The 23,804-nt window shown below is 63.8% G+C and overlaps 2 protein-coding genes across 14 annotated transcripts in view; one reads left to right on the top strand and one right to left on the bottom strand.

Annotated features, from left to right (window-relative positions):
- LOC136006159 (ribosome biogenesis protein bop1-like) overlaps positions 1-3,462 on the top strand; it is a 52,354-nt gene extending 48,892 nt beyond the window's left edge. For both annotated transcript variants that reach the window (XM_065664167.1, XM_065664168.1), the window contains 6 exons: positions 900-1,032; positions 1,490-1,670; positions 1,747-2,035; positions 2,144-2,228; positions 2,920-3,027; positions 3,203-3,462. In XM_065664167.1, coding sequence (XP_065520239.1) covers positions 900-1,032; positions 1,490-1,670; positions 1,747-2,035; positions 2,144-2,228; positions 2,920-3,027; positions 3,203-3,356 — 950 coding nt within the window. In that variant the 3' untranslated portion in view covers positions 3,357-3,462. The remainder of the gene's footprint in view (positions 1-899; positions 1,033-1,489; positions 1,671-1,746; positions 2,036-2,143; positions 2,229-2,919; positions 3,028-3,202) is intronic.
- Positions 3,463-4,290: 828 nt separating this feature from the next.
- LOC136006157 (maestro heat-like repeat-containing protein family member 1) overlaps positions 4,291-23,804 on the bottom strand; it is a 58,330-nt gene continuing 38,816 nt past the window's right edge. For 4 of the 12 annotated variants that reach the window (XM_065664155.1, XM_065664158.1, XM_065664156.1 and 1 more), the window contains exons 35-36: positions 17,263-17,400; positions 14,443-15,801 (exon numbers count right to left, since the gene is read on the bottom strand). In XM_065664155.1, coding sequence (XP_065520227.1) covers positions 14,796-15,801; positions 17,263-17,400 — 1,144 coding nt within the window. In that variant the 3' untranslated portion in view covers positions 14,443-14,795. Of the gene's footprint in view, positions 4,691-7,328; positions 7,395-7,969; positions 8,073-8,197; positions 8,333-8,415; positions 8,569-9,861; positions 10,051-10,922; positions 11,070-11,430; positions 12,053-13,469; positions 13,765-14,442; positions 15,802-17,262; positions 17,401-21,298; positions 21,717-23,804 lie in introns of those variants that run through there. The other 8 variants (XM_065664161.1, XM_065664162.1, XM_065664165.1 and 5 more) reach the window with 7 other exon arrangements.

Below are 23,804 nucleotides of genomic sequence, written 5' to 3'. Positions count from 1 at the left end.
TCCGGGGCTTTTTCCTCCCCAGCCGGGAGGCTCCGTGCTCAGCCCCGCAGCCGGGAGGAGCGGCCCCGGCCTCCCTTTACCAGCCCGCGGGGGCTCCAGTGCTTTTTATAGCGCTTCCCGACGCGGAATTCCTGGCGCGGAGCTGGGAACGTGGCTGAGCTCAGGCGTCCAAAATAACCCCGGCGCTGCCGCGTTCCCGACCGCAGGAGAAGCCAGGGCCGGGAGCGGCGGAGCCAGCACCGGAGCCGCAAGGGCCCCGGGATGGAGCTGCAGGATGGGGCCTGATCCCCGGCAGCAGCCCCCGGTCGCATGGTACCCGGGAGCTGCTGCGTTCCGGTGGTGCTGAGCGGGGCAGAGCCGTGGCGCACGGAGCTGCTCTGCCCCGGGCCCTGGAGCCATGGGATGGGGTGGGATGAAGGGAGCTCAAAGCTGCTCCAGCTCCAACCGCGGGCAGGGACCCCTTCCGCTGGAGCAGGGGGCTCCGAGCCCCTGTGTCCAACCTGGCCTCGAGCACTGCCAGGGATGGAGCATCCCCAACTTCTCCCTTCACCCCCTGCCAGTGCCCCAGCACCCTCATGGGGAAGAACTCCCCAAGACCCCATCACCTCTTCCCTCTTCCTCCCCATCCCATCCCTGCCTCCCTTGGCCCAAGCCCCTCTCCAGGCTCCCTGCAGCCCCTTCAGGCCCTGGAGCTGCTCTCAGGTCTCCCCTTCAGCAGCAGAGGGGCAGGATCCCCCCCCCTGCACCGCTGCTCCTGCTCTGGGTGCACCCAGCACACGGTGGGTGGGGGGTTCCAGGCTGGGTCCTGGGGATCCCCCCCCCCTCCCCAGCACCCAAACCGTGTCCCCCCCATCCCCACCACCCCCCTGTCCCTGCCTTCCCCCCCCCATGTCCTGCAGGCTCTGACGACGGCTCCGCGCGGTTCTGGGAGGTGAGCACCGCTCGCTGCCTGCGCACCCTGCCCGTCGGGGGGGTGGTGAAGAGCCTCGCCTGGAACCCCAACCCCTCCATCTGCCTCGTGGCCATCGGCGTGTGAGTGCCCACCCCTTGGTGTGGGGGGGGGTCCCTGTGCCAAAGCCTGTCCGAGGGGCACCCCCGGGCTGGTACCACCCCCCCTCAGCATCAGTGGGGGTGGCTGCAGAGGGCAAAGCCACCCCTGCTCACTGGGACCCTGCCTTTGGTGGCCTCATTGCCCTGGGGGTTATGGGTCAGGGCCACTCTGTAGGGGGGGGACAGGGCTGAGGGGTGGGGAGCCATTGGGTTTGCTGATCTCAAAGGGGTTTTCCACCCCCAGCCCATCATCCCTGAGCCAGGCCGTCCCCCGGGGGGCATTTGGGCTAACGCCACAGCTCCCCATGGTCCCCTATGGAAGGCCCTGGCTCCTTGCACAGCCCCGCATGTCCCTCCCCACGGCCCACACCTCGCTGGGGGGGGGTTTCACCTCCTCGGTGCTGCCCTCACCCGCATCCTCCCCTGCTCTGCCCCACAGGGAGCAGTCGGTGCTGCTGGTGAACCCCTGCCTTGGGGACAAGCTGCTCTATGGGGCCACCGACCAGCTCCTGGCATCCTTCGTGCCACCGGAGGAGGAGCGGGTCCAGCCGGTGCGGTGGGTGACGGCCACGGCCGAGGAGCACAGCCGAGGCGTCCGCCTGCTCATCCAGCACAGCAAGGTGGGGCTGGGACCACAGCGGCCGGGGCTGCCGTGGGGCAGCCCCACTGACGGCTCTGCCCCCCCCGGCTCCCCAGGCGGTGAAGCAGGTCACTTGGCACGGCAAAGGGGATTACTTCGCCAGCGTCGTATCCGACAACAGCAACCTGCAGGTGCTGATCCATCAATGCAGCAAGCGCTGGAGCCAGAACCCCTTCCGCCGGAGCAAGGGGCTGGTGCAGTGCGTGCTCTTCCACCCCGTCCGGCCCTACTTCTTCGTGGCCACGCAGCGCTACGTCCGCGTCTACAACCTGCTCAAGCAGGAGCTCACCAAGAAGCTGATGAGTAACTGCAAGTGGGTGTCCAGCATGGCCATCCACCCTGGAGGTAGGTGCCGCAGCCTGGAAGCCCGTGTGGGGCAGCTGCCTGTAGCATGGGGTGCAGGCAGGACGATGCGGGGGGGGTCCACCGGTAACCCCCAGTTCCCTCTTACAGGTGACAACATCATCTGTGGCAGCTACGACAGCAAACTGGCCTGGTTCGACCTGGACCTCTCCACCAGACCCTACCAGGTGCTGAGGTGAGCCCATGGCCACCTCTGCCTGCTCCCCACTGACCCCCCCACTGGATACCCTGAGGCCTCATTCCTGGCTCTTTTCCCTCTGGGGGGGGGGGGGCTGGAAGCAGGATGGAGCCCGTGGGGGCTGTGCCGGGACCCCTGCCCCGCGCGCCGGTGCCTCATGGGCTGGGCTGGGGACCGGGAGCAGAGCTCACCGGGGCTCGGGGCTGCCCACGGCGGGTCCCAGCCTGGCCCCGGTGCCCTCTTGGGGGGATCCTGCCCCTCTGCTGCGGAAAGGGGGGACCTGAGAGCGGCTCCAGGGCCTGAAGGGGCTGCAGGGAGCCTGGAGAGGGGCTTGGGCCAAGGGAGGCAGGGATGGGATGGGGAGGAAGAGGGAAGAGGTGATGGGATCTTGGGGAGTTCTTCCCCATGAGGGTGCTGGGGCACTGGCAGGGGGTGAAGGGAGAAGTTGGGGATGCCCCATCCCTGGCAGTGCTCGAGGCCAGGTTGGACCCAGGGGCTCGGAGCCGCCTGCTCCAGTGGAAGGGGTTGGAGCTGGAGGAGCTTTCAGCTCCCTTCATCCCAGCCCATTCCCTGGCTCAGAGCAGAGCCGGGTCCATGGACCTGGCCGTGCACGGACCCAGGCACTCAGCGCCGGGGCAGATCCTCCATCCCCTGTCCCTGTCCTTGTCCTCGTGCCCTGTCCCTGCAGGCACCACAAGCGCGCCCTGCGGAGCGTGGCCTTCCACAAGCGGTACCCGCTCTTCGCCTCGGCCTCGGACGACGGCACCGTCATCGTTTGCCATGGCATGGTTTACAAGTACGTGTGGGGCTGGGGCCCTCGGGGGGTGACTCAGGGGGCTGGAAAGGGGGACATGAACCCCAAACCGTGCAGCCGAGGCCAGGGCTGGACTCCATGTCCCTAAAGGGCTTTTCTGCCCCGGCCGCTCTGCTCTTGCTCCATCCCTGAGCTTGCTCCTCCTCTTCCTCCCCAGCGACCTCCTGCAGAACCCGCTGCTGGTGCCCGTCAAGGTGCTCAAGGGCCACGCGCTGACGCTGGACCTGGGGGTCCTGGACGTGCTCTTCCACCCCACGCAGCCCTGGGTCTTCTCCTCCGGCGCCGACGGCACCGTCCGGCTCTACACGTAGCTGCTGCCCAGCCCCAGCGCATCCCAACCCGGCTCCAGCATCCTGGAAGCGCCGGGAACGACAGCCCCGCTCCTGCGCCTTTCCCCATTAAACTCTTTTGGCTTCATCCCCGTGCTGCTTCGTCCCCTGCTGCCGGGCTGGAGCAGGGACACTGGAGCCCCCCCCCTCAGCGCTGGTGCCTCCGGTTGTGCCGCTGCCGTTCCCCGGTGGCACCGAGCAGGCAGGAGCTGACCTGCAGGTGATGGCGTGGAAGGAGGGGCAGAAGATGGGGTGAACCCCCCATAGCTCCTAGGGTCACCCTGGGGGGGGGGCAGTAGTCCCCATGGTCGCAGAGGAGGACCCCCATGTGCTGCCCTGTGGTCCAGCAGCCCCCATGAGCTCACCCCATTGGTAGTGCCAGGGCCAAGAGCTCTTGGGCCATCTCCTGCCACCGAGCCCTGAGTGGACCCCCCCCACACCCCCCCCAGCCTCTCCTCTGCTCTGGTTCGTTCACTCTGGGCCCTACTGACGCAGGCTGCGGGTGTCACTGGGGGTGCTGAGAAGGAGGAGGATGGAGCCAGGCTGTGCTCTGGGACCACCCCACAGCTCCCTCCGTGCTTCTGCTTGCGGTGGAAGCGCCCTCCGAGCCCCCTGCCCCCCTAGAGCGGGGTTGATCCCAGCCCAGGAGCCCAGGGAGCAGGAGATGAAGACCCCAGAGATGCCCAAGAGCAGGGACAGACCCCACGACGTGGAGCAGGGGGAGACGGGGCAGCACCAGCACCACTCACAAGGGGCAGGACCAGCGCTGGGGCACCCCATGGGTAGAGCCTGGATATCCCCTTTGGGAGACCGAGCATCTTCCTCCGGAGGAGATGCTGCACAGGCACGTCCCACGCTGCTCCCTCCCCATAGCCCACCTCAGGGGGGGCCCCACCACCCCCTTCACCCCCAAAGCTTGAGGAGCAAAGAGCTTTATTTAAAAATACACCTATGTACAAGTACCAGGGGGGGTTAACCACCGACAGCACCCAGGGATGGGGACCCAGGATCAGCAGCAGCAAGGCGGGGGGGGGGGACGGGGACGGGTTTGGGGGCTCCATCCTCAGCAAGGGCACTGCTCCAGCAGCCCCATCCCAGCACCCGCAGCCACCGAGGACCCCCCCGTCCCATTGAACAACCAATGCCCACCGTGGTCCGGGACGGGGGGGGAAGGATGGAGCTGCCGATGGAGGCAGATGCGCGGCAGGATCCCTGCAGTGGAGCCGGGGCTCAGAGGATCCGGACCAGGCGGCCCAGGGTCTCGGCCACCTTCACACGGACGGAGGGGACAGGATCCTTGAGGAGCAGGTTCAGAGCTGGGAGGAGCAGAGCACAGAGAGGCTGGGGGGGGGCTTGGGGTGAGGGGGGGGGGGTAGGACCCAAACCCTTGCCCCAGGCTGGGCCGTGTGGGCCCCAGTGGGGGGGATCCTGCGGGACCTGAGAGCAGCTCCAGGGCCTGAAGGGGCTGCAGGGAGCCTGGAGAGGGGCTTGGGCCAAGGGAGGCAGGGATGGGATGGGGAGGAAGAGGGAAGAGGTGATGGGATCTTGGGGAGTTCTTCCCCATGAGGGTGCTGGGGCACTGGCAGGGGGTGAAGGGAGAAGTTGGGGATGCTCCATCCCTGGCAGTGCTCGAGGCCAGGTTGGACACAGGGGCTCGGAGCCCCCTGCTCGTGGTTGGAGCTGGGGGAGCTTTCAGCTCCCTTCATCCCACCCCATCCCATGGCTCCATGACTCTGAATCGAACCCAGGGGTACCGGATCCTCTACCAGCTCCATCCCCATCACACCCCAAGGGCTGGACCCCCCCCCCCGCTCCCGGGGGTGCAGAAGGGCCCCTGCGCTGGGGGCCGGGGCCGGGAGCGGCGCAGGCAGCGCCGGCCGCATCCTCCCATCGACCCCGCTCCCAGCGCCTGGAGCGGTTCCCGGTGCTTCCCCTCCTGCGCAGCCCCGACGGGGTCCCCCCCTGCCCCGCTCACTGCGGCTCCCGTCCTGCCCGGCCCCAGCGGGGCCACCCGCACCCAGCCCGGCCGCCGGGGGCGGACGCAAACGCCGCGTTCCAGCCCCCCTTGGAGCCGGCTCAACACGGGAAGCTCGAGCAACCCGATCCGAGCTGCTGGCTCCAGCCATTACTCACCCGCAGGCAGATTCTCTTTCACTTGTTGCACACAGAAAAGGCCCCTTTTTCTCCTGCGAGGGGCTCGGGGAGCCAACGGAAAGATAGTTTTTCCTTTTTTAGTGTTTTTTAAGCTGCCTCTGGCACGCTCGGGCAGTTTCCGAGCATTACTGCATGCTATGAGGTCACCGGTGACAGGGAAAAAATCCCTGAAATCCAGGAAAATTACTTAACTCCGCTCCAAAATGCCACCGGCGGCAAGGGGGCTTCTCAGGGCCCTGCGCAAGGAGCCCCCCGCGCTGCCTCGGACGCTGCAAATGCGCCCTGAGCCCTTCCTGAGCATCCGAACCTGCACCAAACCCCCCTGAGCATCCGAACCTGCACCAAACCCCCCTGAGCCCCTCCTGAGCATCCGAACCTGCACCAAAACCCCCCTGAGCCCCTCCTGAGCATCCAAACCTGCACCAAAACCCCCTGAGCCCCTCCTGAGCATCCAAACCTGCACCAAACCCCCCTGAGCCCCTCCTGAGCATCCAAACCTGCACCAAACCCCCCCTGAGCCCCTCCTGAGCATCCAAACCTGCACCAAAACCCCCTGAGCTCCTCCTGAGCATCCAAACACCCCTGAGCCCTTCCTGAGCATCCAAACCTGCACCAAACCCCCCTGAGCCCCTCCTGAGCATCCAAACCTGCACCAAAACCCCCTGAGCCCCTCCTGAGCATCTAAACCTGCACCAAACCCCCCTGAGCCCCTCCTGAGCATCCAAACCTGCACCAAACCCCCCCTGAGCCCCTCCTGAGCATCCAAACCTGCACCAAAACCCCCTGAGCTCCTCCTGAGCATCCAAACACCCCTGAGCCCTTCCTGAGCATCCAAACCTGCACCAAACCCCCCTGAGCCCCTCCTGAGCATCCAAACCTGCACCAAACCCCCCTTAGCCCTCTCCGAGCATCCAAACCTGCACCAAACCCCCCTTAGCTCTCTCCGAGCATCCAAACCTGCACCAAAACCCCCTGAGCCCTCCCCGAGCATCCAAACCTGCACCAAACCCCCCTGAGCCCCTCCTGAGCATCCGAACCTGCACCAAAACCCCCTGAGCCCCTCCTGAGCATCCAAACCTGCACCAAACCCCCCTGAGCCCCTCCTGAGCATCCGAACCTGCACCAAAACCCCCTGAGCGCTCCCCGAGCATCCAAACCTGCACCAAACCCCCCTGAGCTCCTCCTGAGCATCCAAACCTGCACCAAACCCCCCTGAGCCCCTCCTGAGCATCCAAACCTGCACCAAAACCCCCTGAGCCCCAGCCATGGAGCTGAGCTCACGGCGGGGGGACCATGCCTGGCTCTGGGGGTCACTTGGTACCCCCCTGAGCCCACCCTGCAGCCACAGCCCTGTGTGCCACCCAAAGGCCATTGCAGCATCCCTGCACCAGCAGCAGGACCCCCACAGCCCCCCCCCCCCCCCATTGCTGCTGGTGCCGGGATCATCCCGGCCACAGCTCCGGCTCCATCGGCTGCTCGGGAGGTGAAGGATGTTCCCAGTGTGCCCTGGGGTCACACAGGGATGCAGCCGGTGCTGCCTGCATCCCCCTGCACCTGCACATCATGGAGTCATGGAATGGGTTGGGATCAAGGGACCTTAAAGAGCATCCAGCTCCTGCCCCCTGCCATGGGCAGGGACATTGTGGGACACGGAACACGAGACTGTGATGGCCTAAAGAGCTGCTGGTCCTCAGGTCCCTGACCAGGTCCCATCCCAAAGAGCAGGAGCCGCCGGCACTGCAGGGGCTGGGGAGCCCCATCCCACAGGCCTGAGCCCCGGCTCCGGTGCTCGTGACTCACCCGAAAGGAGCTGGTCAAGATCCACTTGCTGACAGTGATCCTCATCCACGTGCAGCACCAGGAAGCCTGAGGAGAGATTCCAGGGTGCGGGCTCGGTGCGGGTGCCACCGAGGAGCCTCACCTCGAACCATGGAAGGTTTGGGTGGGAAGGAGCCTTAAAGCTCCTCCGGCTCCAACCACGGCCAGGGACCCCTTCCAATGGAGCAGGCGGCTCCGAGCCCCTGGGTCCAACCTGGCCTCGAGCACTGCCAGGGATGGAGCATCCCCAACTTCTCCCTTCACCCCCTGCCAGTGCCCCAGCACCCTCATGGGGAAGAACTCCCCAAGATCCCATCACCTCTTCCCTCTCCCTCCCCATCCCATCCCTGCCTCCCTTGGCCCAAGCCCCTCTCCAGGCTCCCTGCAGCCCCTTCAGGCCCTGGAGCTGCTCTCAGGTCTCCCCTTCAGGCCCTTTCCCTTCCCCAGGCTGCCCCCCCCCCAGCTCTCCCAGCCTGGCCCCAGGGCAGGGATTCGCTTGGAGTCCTTGGAGCATCTTCCAGGTTGGTCCAGGCCCCATCACCTGTGCAGCCCAGTGCTGCATCCCCGGCTCTGGATGGGCACTGCCCATCACCAAGGCACGGCAGGGCCCTGCTCAGCCTCACCGATGAACATGGGCGCTGCCGCTCGGATGTCCACCCAGTTGCTCTTGAAGTAGAAGAGGTTGGTGAGGATCAGGCGGTTCAGCATCTCCGGGTAGCTCTGCATCTGGGGCAGGGGCGGCAGGGAAATCCCATTGCCCCACGGCAACGGCTCCTGCGAGCCCCAAGGGGAGGGCAAAGGGGGCAGAACAGGGATGGAACCAGGGCCGGTCCCCCCCCCATGGCACTCACCAGGTGCTTGCAGACGTCGTTGATGAACTCCCCGTAGTGCAGGCTCCTGCCCTCCCGCAGGTGGTTGCGGAACATGGCCCGGAGCCCCTCGCAGCCCATGCTGGGGCCACACATGCGCAGCGCGAACTTGCAGGCCTGGGCAGAGAACGGGGGCTGCAGCGTGTTTTTTGGGGGGGGGGGTCCCCATCGCGGCCGGGCAGCGGCGCGGGGGTACTCACGTTGACCACGTCCGGCTGCGGGTCCTGCAGGTGCAGCAGCAGCGCCACGAGCCCGTTGAGGATCTGCTCCAAGAAGAGGTCGCAGCGGCCGCGGCTGCAGCGGCTCAGGTGGCCGAAGAGGACGATGGAGGAGTGGCGGAGCTCGGGCTGCTCCTGGGCACAGGGAACCGGGGCGCTCAGAGGGAGAGAGCTGCGCTGGGCACATCCTGCCCGGGACAACGGCTCCCGGCAACCGGCACCCGGCACCCGGCACCCAGCACCCAGCACCCGGTACCCGGCACCCGGCTCCCAGCACCCGACACCCGGCACCCAGCACCCGGCATCCAGCACCCAGCACCCAGCACCCAGCACCTAGCACCCAGCTCCCAGCACCTGGCTCCCAGCACCCAGCATCCAGCACCCAGCTCCCGGCTCCCAGCTCCCAGCACCCAGCACCCAGCTCCCAGCACCCAGCTCCCAGCACCCAGCTCCCAGCACCCAGCACCTGGCTCCCAGCATCCAGCACCTAGCACCCAGCTCCCAGCACCCAGCACCCAGCTCCCAGCTCCCAGCACCCAGCACCCAGCACCCAGCTCCCAGCTCCCAGCACCCAGCTCCCAGCACCCAGCACCCAGCACCCAGCTCCCGGCTCCCAGCACCCAGCTCCCAGCACCCAGCTCCCAGCACCCAGCTCCCAGCTCCCAGCACCCAGCTCCCAGCTCCCAGCACCCAGCACCCAGCTCCCGGCACCCGGCACCCAGCTCCCGGCACCCAGCACCCAGCACCCAGCTCCCAGCTCCCAGCACCCAGCACCCAGCTCCCAGCACCCAGCTCCCAGCACCCAGCACCCAGCTCCCAGCACCCAGCTCCAGCACCCGGCTCCCAGCACCCAGCTCCAGCACCCAGGCTGCAGCAGCAGCAGCAGAAACGCTGCTGTCGATGGGGAGCGCTCAGCACCTCCTGCCCTGGCCCCACTGTAGGACCTCGGCTTAGGGATGTGCTTTGAAAGGTATCTGAGATGATGGAGGCCCCTGGGGGCAGGCTGGGAGAGCTGGGGGGGGGCAGCCTGGAGAAGGGAAGGGTCCTGAAGGGGAGACCTGAGAGCAGCTCCAGGGCCTGAAGGGGCTGCAGGGAACCTGGAGAGGGGCTTGGGCCAAGGGAGGCAGGGATGGGATGGGGAGGAAGAGGGAAGAGGTGATGGGGTCTTGGGGAGTTCTTCCCCATGAGGGTGCTGGGGCACTGGCAGGGGGTGAAGGGAGAAGTTGGGGATGCTCCATCCCTGGCAGTGCTCGAGGCCAGGTTGGACACAGGGGCTCGGAGCCCCCTGCTCCAGTGGAAGGGGTCCCTGCCCGCGGTTGGAGCCGGAGGAGCTTTAAGGTCCTTTCCCACCCGAAGTCCATGATCCCATGACAGCCGCTCCGGACAGCTCCCCCAGACACCCCAGCAGTGGCTTTGGCCCAGGCTTACACTGTCAAAGAAGGGCCGGATCCTGATGGCGATGTGCAGGAGCATGGCCTGGATGTCTCGCTCTTCCACGTGATCCAGAAGCTTGGAGAGACTGGACATGGCCTCCAGCGCAACCAGGTTGTGGGGATCGTCCTTGTCATCCATGCCGTTGACCATGGAGGCCAGCAGCTTGGCCCCGTGCTTCCTCACCTGCAAGGGGAGAGGCAGCAAGAGTGGTCCCATTGGGGTGAACATTGCAGGGATAGGCCTGCTCCAGGGGGTCTCCTGCTCCACACACGGCTCCAAGATGGGAAGAGCTGGAGGATGAACTGCGCCCATCACAGCAAAGCATCTTCAGCTCGGGACAGGCCCTGCGGTCACCAACTGCTTTACTGCAGCTCTCCAATGGGATGCAGAGCAGAGTGCAAGAGCCTTAATCCCATGGGCTCTTCCCTACCCTCCTTGCAAAGCCGCAACCCTTTGGAGAGTGGGGATACCAGTTCCTGCCTGAACCGCACTGCTGGGACAGGGAATGGCTTTGCTTTATGGGATCCATTCAGCTACAGGAAACCTGGAGAGGGGCTTAGGACCACGTAAGGATGGGATGAGGAGGGAAGAGTTGGATGGGATCTTGGGAAGTTCTTCCCTATGAGGGTGCTGGGGCATTGGAAGGGGTTGAAGGGAGAAGCTGGGGATGCTCCATCCCTGGCAGTGCTCAAGGCCAGGTTGGACACAGGGGCTCGGAGCCCCCTGCTCCAGTGGAAGGGGTCCCTGCCCATGGCAAGGGCTGGAGCTGGAGGAGCTTTAAGCTCCCTCCCAACCCAACCCATTCCCTGACTCCATGATTCAACCCCCCTGGAGCAGCAGGGAGCGGTGGGATCACAGCTCCGGCACGGCCGCGATGCTGCTCCTGTGGGGCAGCTGCCACCTCGGTTTGGGAGCTGCCATCACCGAGCGCGGATGCCCCAGTGCTGCTGCCCCAGCTCCCCATTGCCTTGGACCAGCAGCATCCCCGGTGGCCTCGTGCTCCCCTGTGTCCCCCCACCCCACACCAATCCCTGCAGGGCCGGACCCGCTCTCACCTTCTCCGGGGAGCCCGCGGCGATGTTGCCGAGCCCGCGCAGCACCAGCATCCGCACCAGCGTGCAGGGGTCCTTCTGCCGCCCGGCCAGGGTCTCCATCACCGTCTCCAGCAGCATCAGGTCGTTCACCACGTTACTGCTGAGGAGCTGCGGCACAGGAGAGGGTCAGCAGCGCCGGGACAGGCACAGGGAGCCGGCACAGGGCACATGGAGCCGGCACAGGGCACATGGAGCCGGCACAGGGCACATGGACCTGGGACAGGGCATATGGAGCAGGCGCAGGGCACATGGAGCTGGCACAGGGCACATGGACCGGCACAGGGCACATGGACCGGCACAGGGCACATGGATCCAGGACAGGGCACATGGACCTGGGACAGGGCACATGAACCCGGCACAGGGCACATGGATCCAGGACAGGGCACATGGAGCAGGCACAGGGCACATGGAGCTGGCACAGGGCACATGGACCGGCACAGGGCACATGGACCCGGCATAGGGCACATGGATCCAGGACACGGCACATGGACCGGCACAGGGCACATGGATCCAGGACAGGGCACATGGACCCGGCACAGGGCACATGGACCGGCACAGGGCACATGGATCCAGGACAGGGCACATGGACCCGGCACAGGGCACATGGACCGGCACAGGGCACATGGATCCGGCACAGGGCACATGGACCCGGCACAGGGCACATGGACCGGCACAGGGCACATGGATCCAGGACAGGGCACATGGACCCGGCACAGGGCACATGGACCGGCACAGGGCACATGGACCGCAGTGGAGGCAACAGCTGAGGTTGGGATGCTCTTAACCCTTCACATCCAGGAAGAGCCCCGGTGGACCTGGGCTGCCCCAGATCCCCTCAAGCCCTCGCTCCGTGCTGGCTCAGCCCGGAGCTCAGAAGCCGGATGAGCTTTAAGGTCCCTTCCAACCCAAACCATCCCAGGAGCCTCTTGAGGCTCAAGAAGCCCAGTTCAGGAGAGCTCCTGCAGGGAAACACCGGGGCTGCTCCCACCAAAGCTCCAGCGGAGCCCCGATGAGGGCAGAGCCGCCTACGGAAGCAGGATGGGCTCCAAGGTCTGCGGCTGGCCCCTGGCTCCTCCTGGCTGGATCAGGCCCTGCTTTGTGGAAGGTTTGAGCAGTCAGCAGGAGCCCAGAACCAAAGGGTCACCCCAAGGCAGGGGCTGTGGGGCTGCAGGGTGCTCCAGGCTGCAGTGCAGTGAGGGGCACCCCATGTGCTCCCACTGCCACCCCAGAGAGGCCGGGGGCTGGGAGGGACCCCATAACATGAGAGCTGGGACCCCAGAGCCTGCCCCACACCCAGCACCGTGGGCTTGGGCTGGACACGCAGCACTGCTACCGGCACCCATAGCACCCACAGCACCAACAGCACCAACAGCACCCACAGCATCCACAGCATCCACAGCACCCACAGCACCCACAGCATCCACAGCACCAACAGCACCAACAGCACCAACAGCACCAACAGCATCCACAGCACCAACAGCACCCACAGCACCAACAGCACCAACAGCATCCACAGCACCCACAGCACCCACAGCATCCACTGCACCAACAGCACCAAGAGCATCCACAGCACCAACAGCACCCACAGCACCAACAGCACCCACAGTATCCACAGCACCCACAGCACCAACAGCACCCACAACATCCACAGCATCCAGAGCACCAACAGCACCCACAACATCCACACCACCCACAGCACCCACAGCACCCACAGCACCAACAGCACCCACAGCACCCACAGCATCCACAGCATCCACAGCGCCAACAGCACCCACAGCATCCACAGCGCCAACAGCACCCACAGCACCAACAGCACCCACAGCACCAACAGCACCCACAGCACCCACAACATCCACGGCACCAACAGCACCCACAGCACCCACAGCGCCAACAGCACCCACAGCACCCACAGCACCCACAGCACCCACAGCACCAACAGCACCCACAGCATCCACAGCACCCACAGCACCCACAGCACCAACAGCACCCACAGCATCCACAGCACCCACAGCACCCACAGCACCAACAGCACCCACAGCATCCACAGCATCCACTGCACCAACAGCACCAACAGCATCCACAGCACCAACAGCACCCACAGCACCCACAGCATCCACAACATCCACAGCACCAACAACATCCACAGCACCTACAACACCAAGAGCATCCACAGCACCCACAGCACCCACAGCACCAACAGCACCCACAGCATCCACAACATCCACAGCACCCACAGCACCCACAACATCCACAGCACCCACAGCACCCAGATGGGTGCGGCGCTGGCACCGAGCCCCCGTCCCTGCGGGCCGGGCAGCGCTGTCACCCGGGGCAGTGTCTCCTGCGCCCCCCGGGTCCATGTGGAAGGGGGGGGGGGTCCCGAAGCCGCCACCTCCAGCCCCGTGGCTGCTCCCTCCCCACTTCCCACTTCCCCCCCCCATCCCCGGGCCGAGCTCCCCCCATCACCCGGGGGCCCGGCCCCCCCACGGCCCCACACTGCGGCAGAGCTGGAGGTGACAGCCCCGGAGCTGAGGCGGACCCGGGCCCGGCTCCAGCCCCGCAGCAAGCACACACGGAGCCCTAATCCCGGCGCTGGGAATGCCGGAGGTGCGGGACGGGACGGGACGGGACGGGACGGGACGGGACGGGACGGGACGGGCCGGGGGGGGTGTCTGGAGCTGCGCTGTTGGCAGCGGGAGCGCCTTTATGTAACCAGAACTCCTGGAGGGGCCGGGCCGAAGGTGGTGCGGAGCGGGGGGGCCCCGTCTGCTGGCGCAGGGAAGGGCCTTGAGTCACTCCATTCCTGCGGGGGGTACGTCAGGATGGAGCCCGCAGCGCTGGCGCACGGAGCCCCGCTCGGAGCCCTGCGGCTGCTGCGCTGCCAGCCCCTGCCGGAGGGCCGGGATGGAGAGGGGGACCTGACACAGCTTAACCCTGATCCAGGCTGCTGCCCGGGGAGGGAGGGGGAATGGAGGGAGGGGAATGGAGGGAGGGAGGGAGGGAGGGGGGACTGGAGGGAGGGAGGGAGGGAAGGAGGGCAATGGATGGAGGGAGGGAGGGAGGGAGGGAAGGGGGAATGGAGGGGAATGGAAGGAGGGAGGGAAGGAGGGCAATGGATGGAGGGAGGGAAAGAGGGAGAAAGGAGGGAGGGAAGGAGGAGGAATGGAGGAAGGGAGGGAGGGAAGAAGGGGGAATGGAGGGGGAATGGAAGGAGGGAGGGAAGGAGGGGGAATGGAGGGAGGGAAGGAGAGAAGGAAGGAAGGAGGGGGAATGGAGGGAGGGAGGGAGGGAGGGAGGGAATGGAGGGAGGTGAATGGAGGGAGGGAGGGAGGGAAGGGGGAATGGAGGGGGAATGGAAGGAGGGAGGGAAGGAGGGGGAATGGAGGGAGGGAGGGGGAATGGAGGGAGGGAAGGAGGGCAATGGATGGAGGGAGGGAAGGAGGGAGAAAGGAGGGAGGGAAGGAGGGGGAATGGAGGGAGGGAGGGAGGGAGGGAAGGAGGGCAATGGATGGAGGGAGGGAAAGAGGGAGAAAGGAGGGAGGGAAGGAGGGGGAATGGAGGGAGGGAAGGAGGAGGAATGGAGGGAGGGAGGGAGGGAGGGAGGGAGGAAGGATGGAGGGAAGGAGGGGGAATGGAGGGAGGGAGGAAGGGAGGGAAGGAGGGGGAATGGGGGGAGGGAGGGAAGTGCTGCAGTCACCATCCCTGCAAGTGTTCACACACCATGGAGATGAGGCCTCAGTGCCATGGGTTGGTGGTGGCCTTGGCAGGGCTGGGGTAATGCTTGGAGTTGATGATCTTAAAGATCAAACCTGGTTGATTCTATGATTCTATGTACTATGTGATTCGATAGATGGATGGAGGGATGGATGTATAGATGGAGAGAGGGAGGGGTGGATGGGGGGATGGATGGAGGGATGGATGGGAGGATGGATGGACAGATGGAGGGAGGGATGGGTGGACAGACGGACAGACGGATGGATGGATGGATGGGTGGATGGATGGGTGGATGAATGGATGGATGGGTGGGTGGATGGATAGATGGGTGGATGGATGGATGGACTGGTGTATGGATGGATGGATGGACGGGTGGATGGATGGATGAATGGATGGGTGGATGGGGGAATGGATGGGGGGATGGATGGAGGGATGGATGGATGGGCAGATGGATAGATGGCTGGATTGCTGGATGGATGATGGTTGGACGGATGATGGTTGGACAGATGATGGATGGATGGATGGGTGGTTGGATGGATGATGGATGGATGGATGGATGATGGATGGATGGAGGGATGGATGGATGGATGGACAGATGGCTGGATGATGGGTGGCTGGAGGGACGGATGGATGGATGACAGATGGATAATGGATGGATGGAGGGATGGATGGACAGATGGATGACGGATGGATGGATGAATGGATGGATGGATTGACAGATGGATGGATGGATAAATGGACAGCTGGCTGGCTGGCTGGCTGGATGATGGATGGATGGACAGATGGGTGATGGATGGATGGACAGATGGATGGATGGATAGAGGGACAGCTGGATGGATGGATGGATGGATGATGGATGGATGGAGGGATGGATGGACAGATGGATGGACAGATGTATGATGGACAGATGGATGACGGATGGGTGACAGACGATGACGGATGGACGGACGAGGGATGGATGATGGATGGATGGACGGACGAGGGATGGACAGAGGGACAAGCCCTGCTCACCTCAGCGAAGAAGGCCGCGGTGGTGATCCTCTGGCTCTCGAAGACGCTGCTCAGCGTTGGGACGAGGTTCTTGACGATCAGGGGCAGGCGGGGGCCGGCGTGTCGGGCCATGGCGCTGGGAGGTGACACGCGTGTGACCCGGGGGGCTGCGGCACTGGGGCTACTGGTGGCCATGGCACCCCAGGGGGGCTTCCAGGACCCTGGTGGGTCCCTCTGCCCAGGGCTCTGTGGGGCACTGGCACCGAGTCCCGTGCCATGGGGCTGCCACAAGGAGCTCCGGCCAAGTGCCAGCTCCTCCTGTGCCATGGGAGGGCACAAGGCACCAGCAGAGCCACGGGCTGCCTGCACTGCCTGCATCTCCCCTGCCTGCAGGACCAGCCGCTGCCTCCAGGACTGAGGAGCCGGTGGCCCTGGCCTGGCGCTGTCCCCTCCTGCCTGGGATGAAGCACAGGGCAGGACGGAGCCTGGTGCGCACCAGCAGCCCTTGGCCAGGAGGGACGGTTCCTGTTGTGGATGAGACTCGCAAGTGTTTGGGAGGCTCAATGAGGCGTTTGTTGGGAATACTGGAAAATCCCAAACTGCTCGTCAGCTCCGCAGCCATCCAAGAGCTATTAATGGCACTGGGTGGAGGGACAGAGAGGTCCTTGGCTGAACCAGGTTTCACCATACCCGACCGTGGGCTGTGGCTGTCACTCGGCCTCATTGCCTAATGCCATGGAAGGAGAGGCAGAGGCCAGCAGCCATCCGCAGGGATCACTGCCATCCGCAGGGATCGGTGCCGCTGCGATCCCTGATGGACTGCAAAGCCACTGCAGCAGCAGGGAAAGGAAAAAGGAGTTTCCAGCCAAGACCTTTTGGTGTCATCCCTTGGTTAGAAGGGAACGGGGAGCCTGAGCTCCAATGGGATGGGGAAGCAAAAGGTCTGGATGACAGGGAGAACGTGGAGCTGCTGGAGCCAGGCCAGGGGAGGCCACGGGGCTGCTGCGAGGGCTGGAGCATCCCTGCTCTGGAGCCAGGCTGGGAGAGCTGGGGGGGGGCAGCCTGGAGAGGAGAAGGCTCCTGAAGGGGAGACCTGAGAGCAGCTCCAGGGCCTGAAGGGGCTGCAGGGAGCCTGGAGAGGGGCTTGGGCCAAGGGAGGCAGGGATGGGATGGGGAGGAAGAGGGAAGAGGTGATGGGATCTTGGGGAGTTCTTCCCCATGAGGGTGCTGGGGCACTGGCAGGGGGTGAAGGGAGAAGTTGGGGATGCTCCATCCCTGGCAGTGCTCGAGGCCAGGTTGGACACAGGGGCTCAGAGCCCCCTGCTCCAGTGGAAGGGGTCCCTGCCCGTGGTTGGAGCCGGAGGAGCTTTGGGGTCCCTCCCATCCCAACCCATTCCAGGATTCCATGCCATGGCTGCAGAGCTGCTGCACAGCCCCAGCGGGACTGACACAGACGCAGCACGGTGGGACCCCGCCGCGGGCAGCAAGGCAGAGCCCAGCACCATCACCCCGTCAGGGATGCTGCAGAAGCCAGCAAGACCCTGCATGGGCGCCGGAGGCGATGCAGGAGCAGCAGTGCCCTGAGGCAGCTCCTCACCCGGCCAGCGCGGTGATCCCATCGTGGTGCCTCTCCGGACTCGCCATCAGGTCCCAGGCGCCGGCGCTCTCCACGGCCCTGGCCACCTCCTCGCTGCCCCCACGGACCAGCATCGCCTTCAGCGTCTGCACGGCGCTGCTGCAGAGGAAGCACCGGCGTTAGGTGGGGCTGGGTGGGATTGGGTTAGGATCGGTTTGGTTAGATGAGGTTGGGTTAGGTCAGGTTAGGTCAGGTAGGTTAGGATCGGTTAGGTTAGATGAGGTTGGGTTAGGTCAGGTTAGGTCAGGTAGGTTAGGATCAGTCAGGTTAGATGAGGTTGGGTTAGGTCAGGTTAGGATCGGTTTGGTTAGATGAGGTTGGGTTAGGTCAGGTTAGGTCAGGTAGGTTAGGATCAGTCAGGTTAGATGAGGTTGGGTTAGGTCAGGTTAGGATCGGTTAGGTTACATGAGGTTGGGTTAGGTCAGGTTAGGTCAGGTAGGTTAGGATCAGTCAGGTTAGATGAGGTTGGGTTAGGTCAGGTTAGGATCGGTTAGGTTACATGAGGTTGGGTTAGGTCAGGTTAGGTCAGGTAGGTTAGGATCAGTCAGGTTAGATGAGGTTGGGTTAGGTCAGGTTAGGATCGGTTAGGTTAGATGAGGTTGGGTTAGGTCAGGTTAGGTCAGGTAGGTTAGGATCGGTTAGGTTAGATGAGGTTGGGTTAGGTCAGGTTAGGATCAGTTAGGTTAGATGAGGTTGGGTTAGGTCAGGTTAGGATCAGTTAGGTTAGATGAGGTTGGGTTTGGTCAGGTTACATGAGGTTGGGTTAGGTCAGGTTAGGTCAGGTAGGTTAGGATCAGTTAGGTTAGATGAGGTTGGGTTAGGTCAGGTTAGGATCAGTTAGGTTAGATGAGGTTGGGTTAGGTCAGGTTAGGATCGGTTTGGTTAGATGAGGTTGGGTTAGGTCAGGTAGGTTAGGATCGGTTAGGTTAGATGAGGTTGGGTTAGGTCAGGTTAGGATCAGTCAGGTTAGATGAGGCTGGGTTAGGTCAGGTTAGGATCAGTCAGGTTAGATGAGGTTGGGTTAGATCAGGTTAGATGACGTTGATTCAGGTCAGGTTAGGTCAGGTAGGTTAGGATCAGTCAGGTTAGATGAGGTTGGGTTAGGTCAGGTTAGGATCAGTTAGGTTAGATTAGGTTGGGTTAGGTCAGGTTAGATGAGGTTGGTTTAGGTCAGGTTAGGTCAGGTTAGGATCGGTTAGGTCAGGTTAAGCTTGGTCAGGTCAGGTTAGATTAGGTTGGGTTAGGCCAGGTCAGGTCAGGTTTAGGAAGCTGCCTGCCCTGCCTGCAGCCCATCTGGTAGCCATAGATTGGGTTAGGTCAGGTTAGACTGCGTCAGGCCAGGTGAGGATAGGTTAGGTCAGGTTAGATTGGGTCAGGTCAGGTTAGATTGGGTTAGGTCAGGTTAGGATAGGTTAGGTCAGGTTAGGTTAGGTCAGGTTATATTGGGTCAGGTCAGGTTAGATTGGGTTAGGTCAGGTTAGGATAGGTCAGGTCAGGTTAGATTGGGTCAGGTCAGGTTAGGTTGGGTCAGGTCAGGTTAGATTGGGTCAGGTCAGATTAGATTAGGTTAGGTCAGGTTAGGATAGGTCAGGCCAGGTCAGGTCAGGTTTAGGAAGCTGCCTGCCCTGCCTGCAGCCCATCTGGCAGCCGCAGGCTGGGTTAGGTGAGGTCAGGTTAGGTCAGGTTAGATTAGGTCAGGCTTAGGAGGCTCCTGTCCTGCCTGCAGCCCATCTGGCAGCCATAGAGCAGCAGCAGAAGCAGCTCCTGGTCCCGGGCCAGGCGGGTGCCTGGGGCTGGGATGAGTTATGGGAGAGCTTCAGCCCAGAGCTCAGCGCTACTTCATCTACCCCGTGACGTGTGTCCTGAATCCCGTCCAGCACGACGGGCCGGCGGGCAAGAAGCCCAGAACTACTCTAACAAAGGGGTTTTGGCCTTAAGGTTTTATAGGCAGGGATTATTTTGCTGCAAGCCCAGCGCAACATATGGGAAACATACGTTATCCTGTCATAACAGCCCGAATGTGAGCCATGGATAGATCCCAGCCTTCCATGGAAGCGAAGGGAAAGTCTCTGCCACACACACAAAGAAAACATCACTTAGGAAGAGGGTCTCAGTGTGGAATAAAGACCGGTTTGGGTTGAAGGGAGCTTAAAGCTCCTCCAGCTCCAAGCCCTGCATGGGCAGGGACCCCTTCCACTGGAGCAGGGGGCTCCATCTCCATCCAACCTGGCCTTGGGCACTGCCAGGGATGGGGTCGTGTTGAGCTTCTCCCCCCCCCAGCACCCCTGGTCCTGCTCCTCAGGCTCCAGCCCCTCTGCCCCAGCCTGGATCCGGGCTGGGATGGCCCCGAGCCAGGGCCAGGACCTTGCCCTTGGCCTGGTTGAGCCCCAGGAGGTTCCCCCCTGTCCCGACCCCTCCGATCCCAGCCCTTTCCCCCAGTGTCCCTGCACCAGCAGCTCGGGGCCAGCGCTGCCTCGCTGAGGGGGCTCAATCCCACTGCCCATGGGGCCCACAGAGACACGGAACAGGGGCACTGCCACCACAGAGCCCTGAGGAGCATCCCTCATCACTGCTCTCCACTCGGACACTGAGCCATGGACCACAACCCTTTGAGCGCGAGCACCCAGCCAAGTCCTGACCCCCGGTCCTGTGCTTCTCTGATTCCATCAGCCCCACAGCTCAAACCCGCACCCTATCCTGCCACGTAGCCCAGGAAAGCTCCAGCGGGATTCATCTCCTTGCGGCCCAAGCGAACAGCGACAAAACCCTTCCGCAGGATGCTCATGCGCAACCCGGGCCCGTGAGCCTCGCACCAGCTCCGGGTTACGGACACCAGCTCCGCTCCAGCCTTCCCAAGGATCCCACTGCCAGCCCCATCCCAGGCGCTCCTGCTCCCCACGAGCAGTGAGTGCAGGGGGTTAAGCCCCCGCGCAACCGGAGCTGCTTCAAGCGGCTCATTTCCAAGCTCTGCTTTTTCCACAGTGTCCTATAGACACTTCCTTCCTCTCCAGCAAGAGCCCGGCTCTTCCAAGCTCCCTTTCCTGCCAAACGATCATATTCACCTCCACCAGCTCGCTCCGGCATTTAAAGATGATGAAGCCTCAGAATCCAACACGCGGACAGGAAATGACTTTGATATTGGAACCAGCTCCTGGGACCGGGCTGGAATTCCACATCCCGCGGTGGCTCCGCGCGTCGGACAAAGCCTGATCCCCCCCCATCCATCAGTGCCTTCATGGATGCGCAGCCACGGACACCGGCCGGTGCTCGCACAGAGCCACGCGCTGGTCCCTGCCCTTGGGCAGGCAGAGAGCACAGACTGGGCTGGGATGAAGGGAGCTTAAAGCTGCTCCAGCTCCGAGCCCCTGGGTCCAACCTGGCCTCGAGCACTGCCAGGGATGGAGCATCCCCAACTTCTCCCTTCACCCCCTGCCAGTGCCCCAGCACCCTCATGGGGAAGAACTCCCCAAGATCCCATCACCTCTTCCCTCTTCCTCCCCATCCCATCCCTGCCTCCCTTGGCCCAAGCCCCTCTCCAGGCTCCCTGCAGCCCCTTCGGGCCCTGGAGCTGCTCTCAGGGCTCCCCTTCATGCAGCAGAGGGGCAGGATCCCCTCCCTGCACTGCTGCTCCTGCTCTGGGTGCACCCAGCACACGGGGGGGTTCTGGGTCGGGTCCTGGGGAGCTTCTCCCCCCCCATTCTCTCCATTCTCCAGGGGTTTTCCACACCCCTGAAGACCAAGCAGGGATCTGAAGCCCAGCACATCTGGGAGCGGTGATGAAGGAGCTCTGCTCCCTCCCTGAGGACACCGGTGCTGTGTGGTACCCACTGTTGTGATCCCAAGGGAGCAGCGCGGAGCATCACCAGCGGCGTAAGCCATGGGGACCAGCACGAAGTCCCTTTAGGGTCATCCTGAGCAGCTCCACCAAGCAAAGCCCAAGGCCAAGGCGTCCACCTCCGTCAGCAGGAGGGAGCAGCCAGAGAGGGACCAGGGGGGTCTCCCTCATCTGGGATGGGGGGGATCCGGGATGTGGGGGATCCCACTTCTAGGATGTGCCGCTGAAGAGCTGCTGGTTCCCCTTGGCACATTGGCGTTCCACACAACAGGACCTGGAGGCGCTCGCACCCTGATGCTTCCCTGTTGGAATGGCCTTGCTGCCCCAGACAGGAGCCTGCCCCAGCAACACGGAGGCTCCTCCAGCCCCACTTCCATGGACGGAGCTCAGCACGTTCTGGTTCGTGTCCCTGGTGCTGTGTGGACTCCAGATGCTGCTGGAGAAGCGCGGCTGTTTCTGGCTCCTTCCCCCCTTCCCTGGGAGGCAACCGGTTGCTTCAGGTTTCCTTCAGCATTCCCAGTGTTATGGCACAGGGTCCGGCCGGGATCAGCCCGTCCAGGAGTCGGGAAGTGGGAAGAGCCTGAGGAGAACAGCCAGTTCTGGCAGCAGGAGCCCAAAGCCACAAAGGCAGCAGGAGCATCGCTCGCATGGGGGGATCCGCGTGGAGAGCGCGGAGCTGCTGCGCAGGAGACCCCAGGGGACACGGAAAGTGCCACTGGGGAATGGTGCCGCCAGCACCACAGCAGCCACGGCACAAGCCCGGAGCAGCCACCACCAACCTGCCCCAGCAGGTCAGGAGCTAACTTCATCCTAACACATGGCCCCAATAGAACACTGCGCAGAGCCCAGCACCACCACCCACAGCAGGACCTGAGAGCGGCTCCGGTGCCCAAAGGGGATGCAGGGAGCCTGGAGAGGGGCTTGGGCCAAGGGAGGCAGGGATGGGATGGGGAGGAAGAGGGAAGAGTTGATGGGATCTTGGGGAGTTCTTCCCCATGAGGGTGCTGGGGCACTGGAATGGGTTGAAGGGAGAAGTTGGGGATGCTCCATCCCTGGCAGTGCTCAAGGCCCGGTTGGACACAGGGGCTTGGAGCCCCCTGCTCCAGTGGAAGGGGTCCCTGCCCGTGGTCGGAGCTGGAGGAGCTTTAAGCTCCCTTCATCCCACCCCATTCCATGATCCTAAGGCAGAGCCCACCACGGTTCCAGACGGGGGCTCTGCTCCCAGTGCCCCCGCTCCAGTGGCTTTGCGTGGGTAAGGAACCGGCCTTTCCTCGCCCCTGGGATGTGATAAATGAGCTGTCAAATGCTGCCGAAGCCCTTCCCGGTCGCTGCTGCTTTCCCTGGTGCCTCTGCGGGCTCCTCCAGCCTTTGTTTTCCTCTCGCAGCACTAAGAATAGCCTGGAACAAGGCCGGAACTCCCGGAGGATGAGGCTGGAAGCGAGGGCAGAGCCTCCCCAAGCTGCCAAGCGCGGCTCCGGAGCAGTCAGCGGGAGCCTGGAGAAGCAGCTCCGAGGGCTCCCTGCAGCACCTCTGCCCCTGGCGAGGGGTTAACCCCAACCCCACGCACCCCAAGGGCTCTAAGGCACATCCAGCCTTAGATGTGCTTTGTGGCTGTGGATGCAGCCACACAGGGTACAGGCAATGGCTGGAGCCAGTGCCCGGCACCCTCCGGTCCACAGGGAGGTGAGGACCTGCGTACACGGGGGGATGCGTTCCCTGAGCCCATCACACCGTGGGTCCAGCCACACGCGACACGGAGGGGACCAGGGCTCGCCTAAGGTGGGCTCTGCTGCAGGGCACCCACTTGGCCTGGCACAAAGGCTCTGCTGGAAACATCCGGGAGCTGACGGCGCTCCGAAGGGCAAAGAGTGCTGGCGCTCAGAGCGATGGGGAACGATCACAGGAGCACGGAATGGGTTGGGTTGGGAGGGACCTCAAAGCCCGTTCACTTCCAAGGCACTGGAATGGGTTGCTCGGAGAAGCTGTGGCTGCCCCATCCCTGGCAGTGCCCAAGGCCAGGTTGGACACAGGGGCTCGGAGCCCCCTGCTCCAGTGGAAGGGGTCCCTGCCCTGGCAGGGGTTGGAGCCGGAGGAGCTTTAAGGTCCCTTCAAACCCAACCCATTCCATGATTCCATACGACCGAGACACTGCAGCCACAGACTTTGGCTGCATCCCGCTTCCCTCCGCATCCTCTCTGGAAGCAGAGCTGTCACCAGCAGCACAGCTCAGGCTGACACCCACAGCACAGCTCAGGCTGTCACCCACAGCACAGCTCAGGCTGTCACCCACAGAACGGCTCAGGCTGTCACCCACAGCACGGCTCAGGCTGTCACCCACAGCAGGGCTCAGGCTGTCACCCACAGCACGACTCAGGCTGTCACCCACAGCAGGGCTCAGGCTGTCACCCACAGCAGGGCTCAGGCTGTCACCCACAGCACGACTCAGGCTGTCACCCACAGCAAGGCTCAGGCTGTCACCCACAGCAGGGCTCAGGCTGTCACCCACAGCACAGCTCAGGCTGTCACCCACAGCAGGGCTCAGGCTGTCACCCACAGCAGGGCTCAGGCTGTCACCCACAGCAGGGCTCAGGCTGTCACCCACAGCAGGGCTCAGGCTGTCACCCACAGCAGGGCTCAGGCTGTCACCCACAGCACGGCTCAGGCTGAC

Source organism: Lathamus discolor (assembly GCF_037157495.1).
Source record: "Lathamus discolor isolate bLatDis1 chromosome 2 unlocalized genomic scaffold, bLatDis1.hap1 SUPER_2_unloc_1, whole genome shotgun sequence".
Classification (NCBI taxonomy): Eukaryota; Metazoa; Chordata; class Aves; order Psittaciformes; family Psittacidae; genus Lathamus; species Lathamus discolor.
Note: the sequence above shows the minus strand (reverse complement) of the source record. Positions and strands in the feature narration are given on the sequence as shown.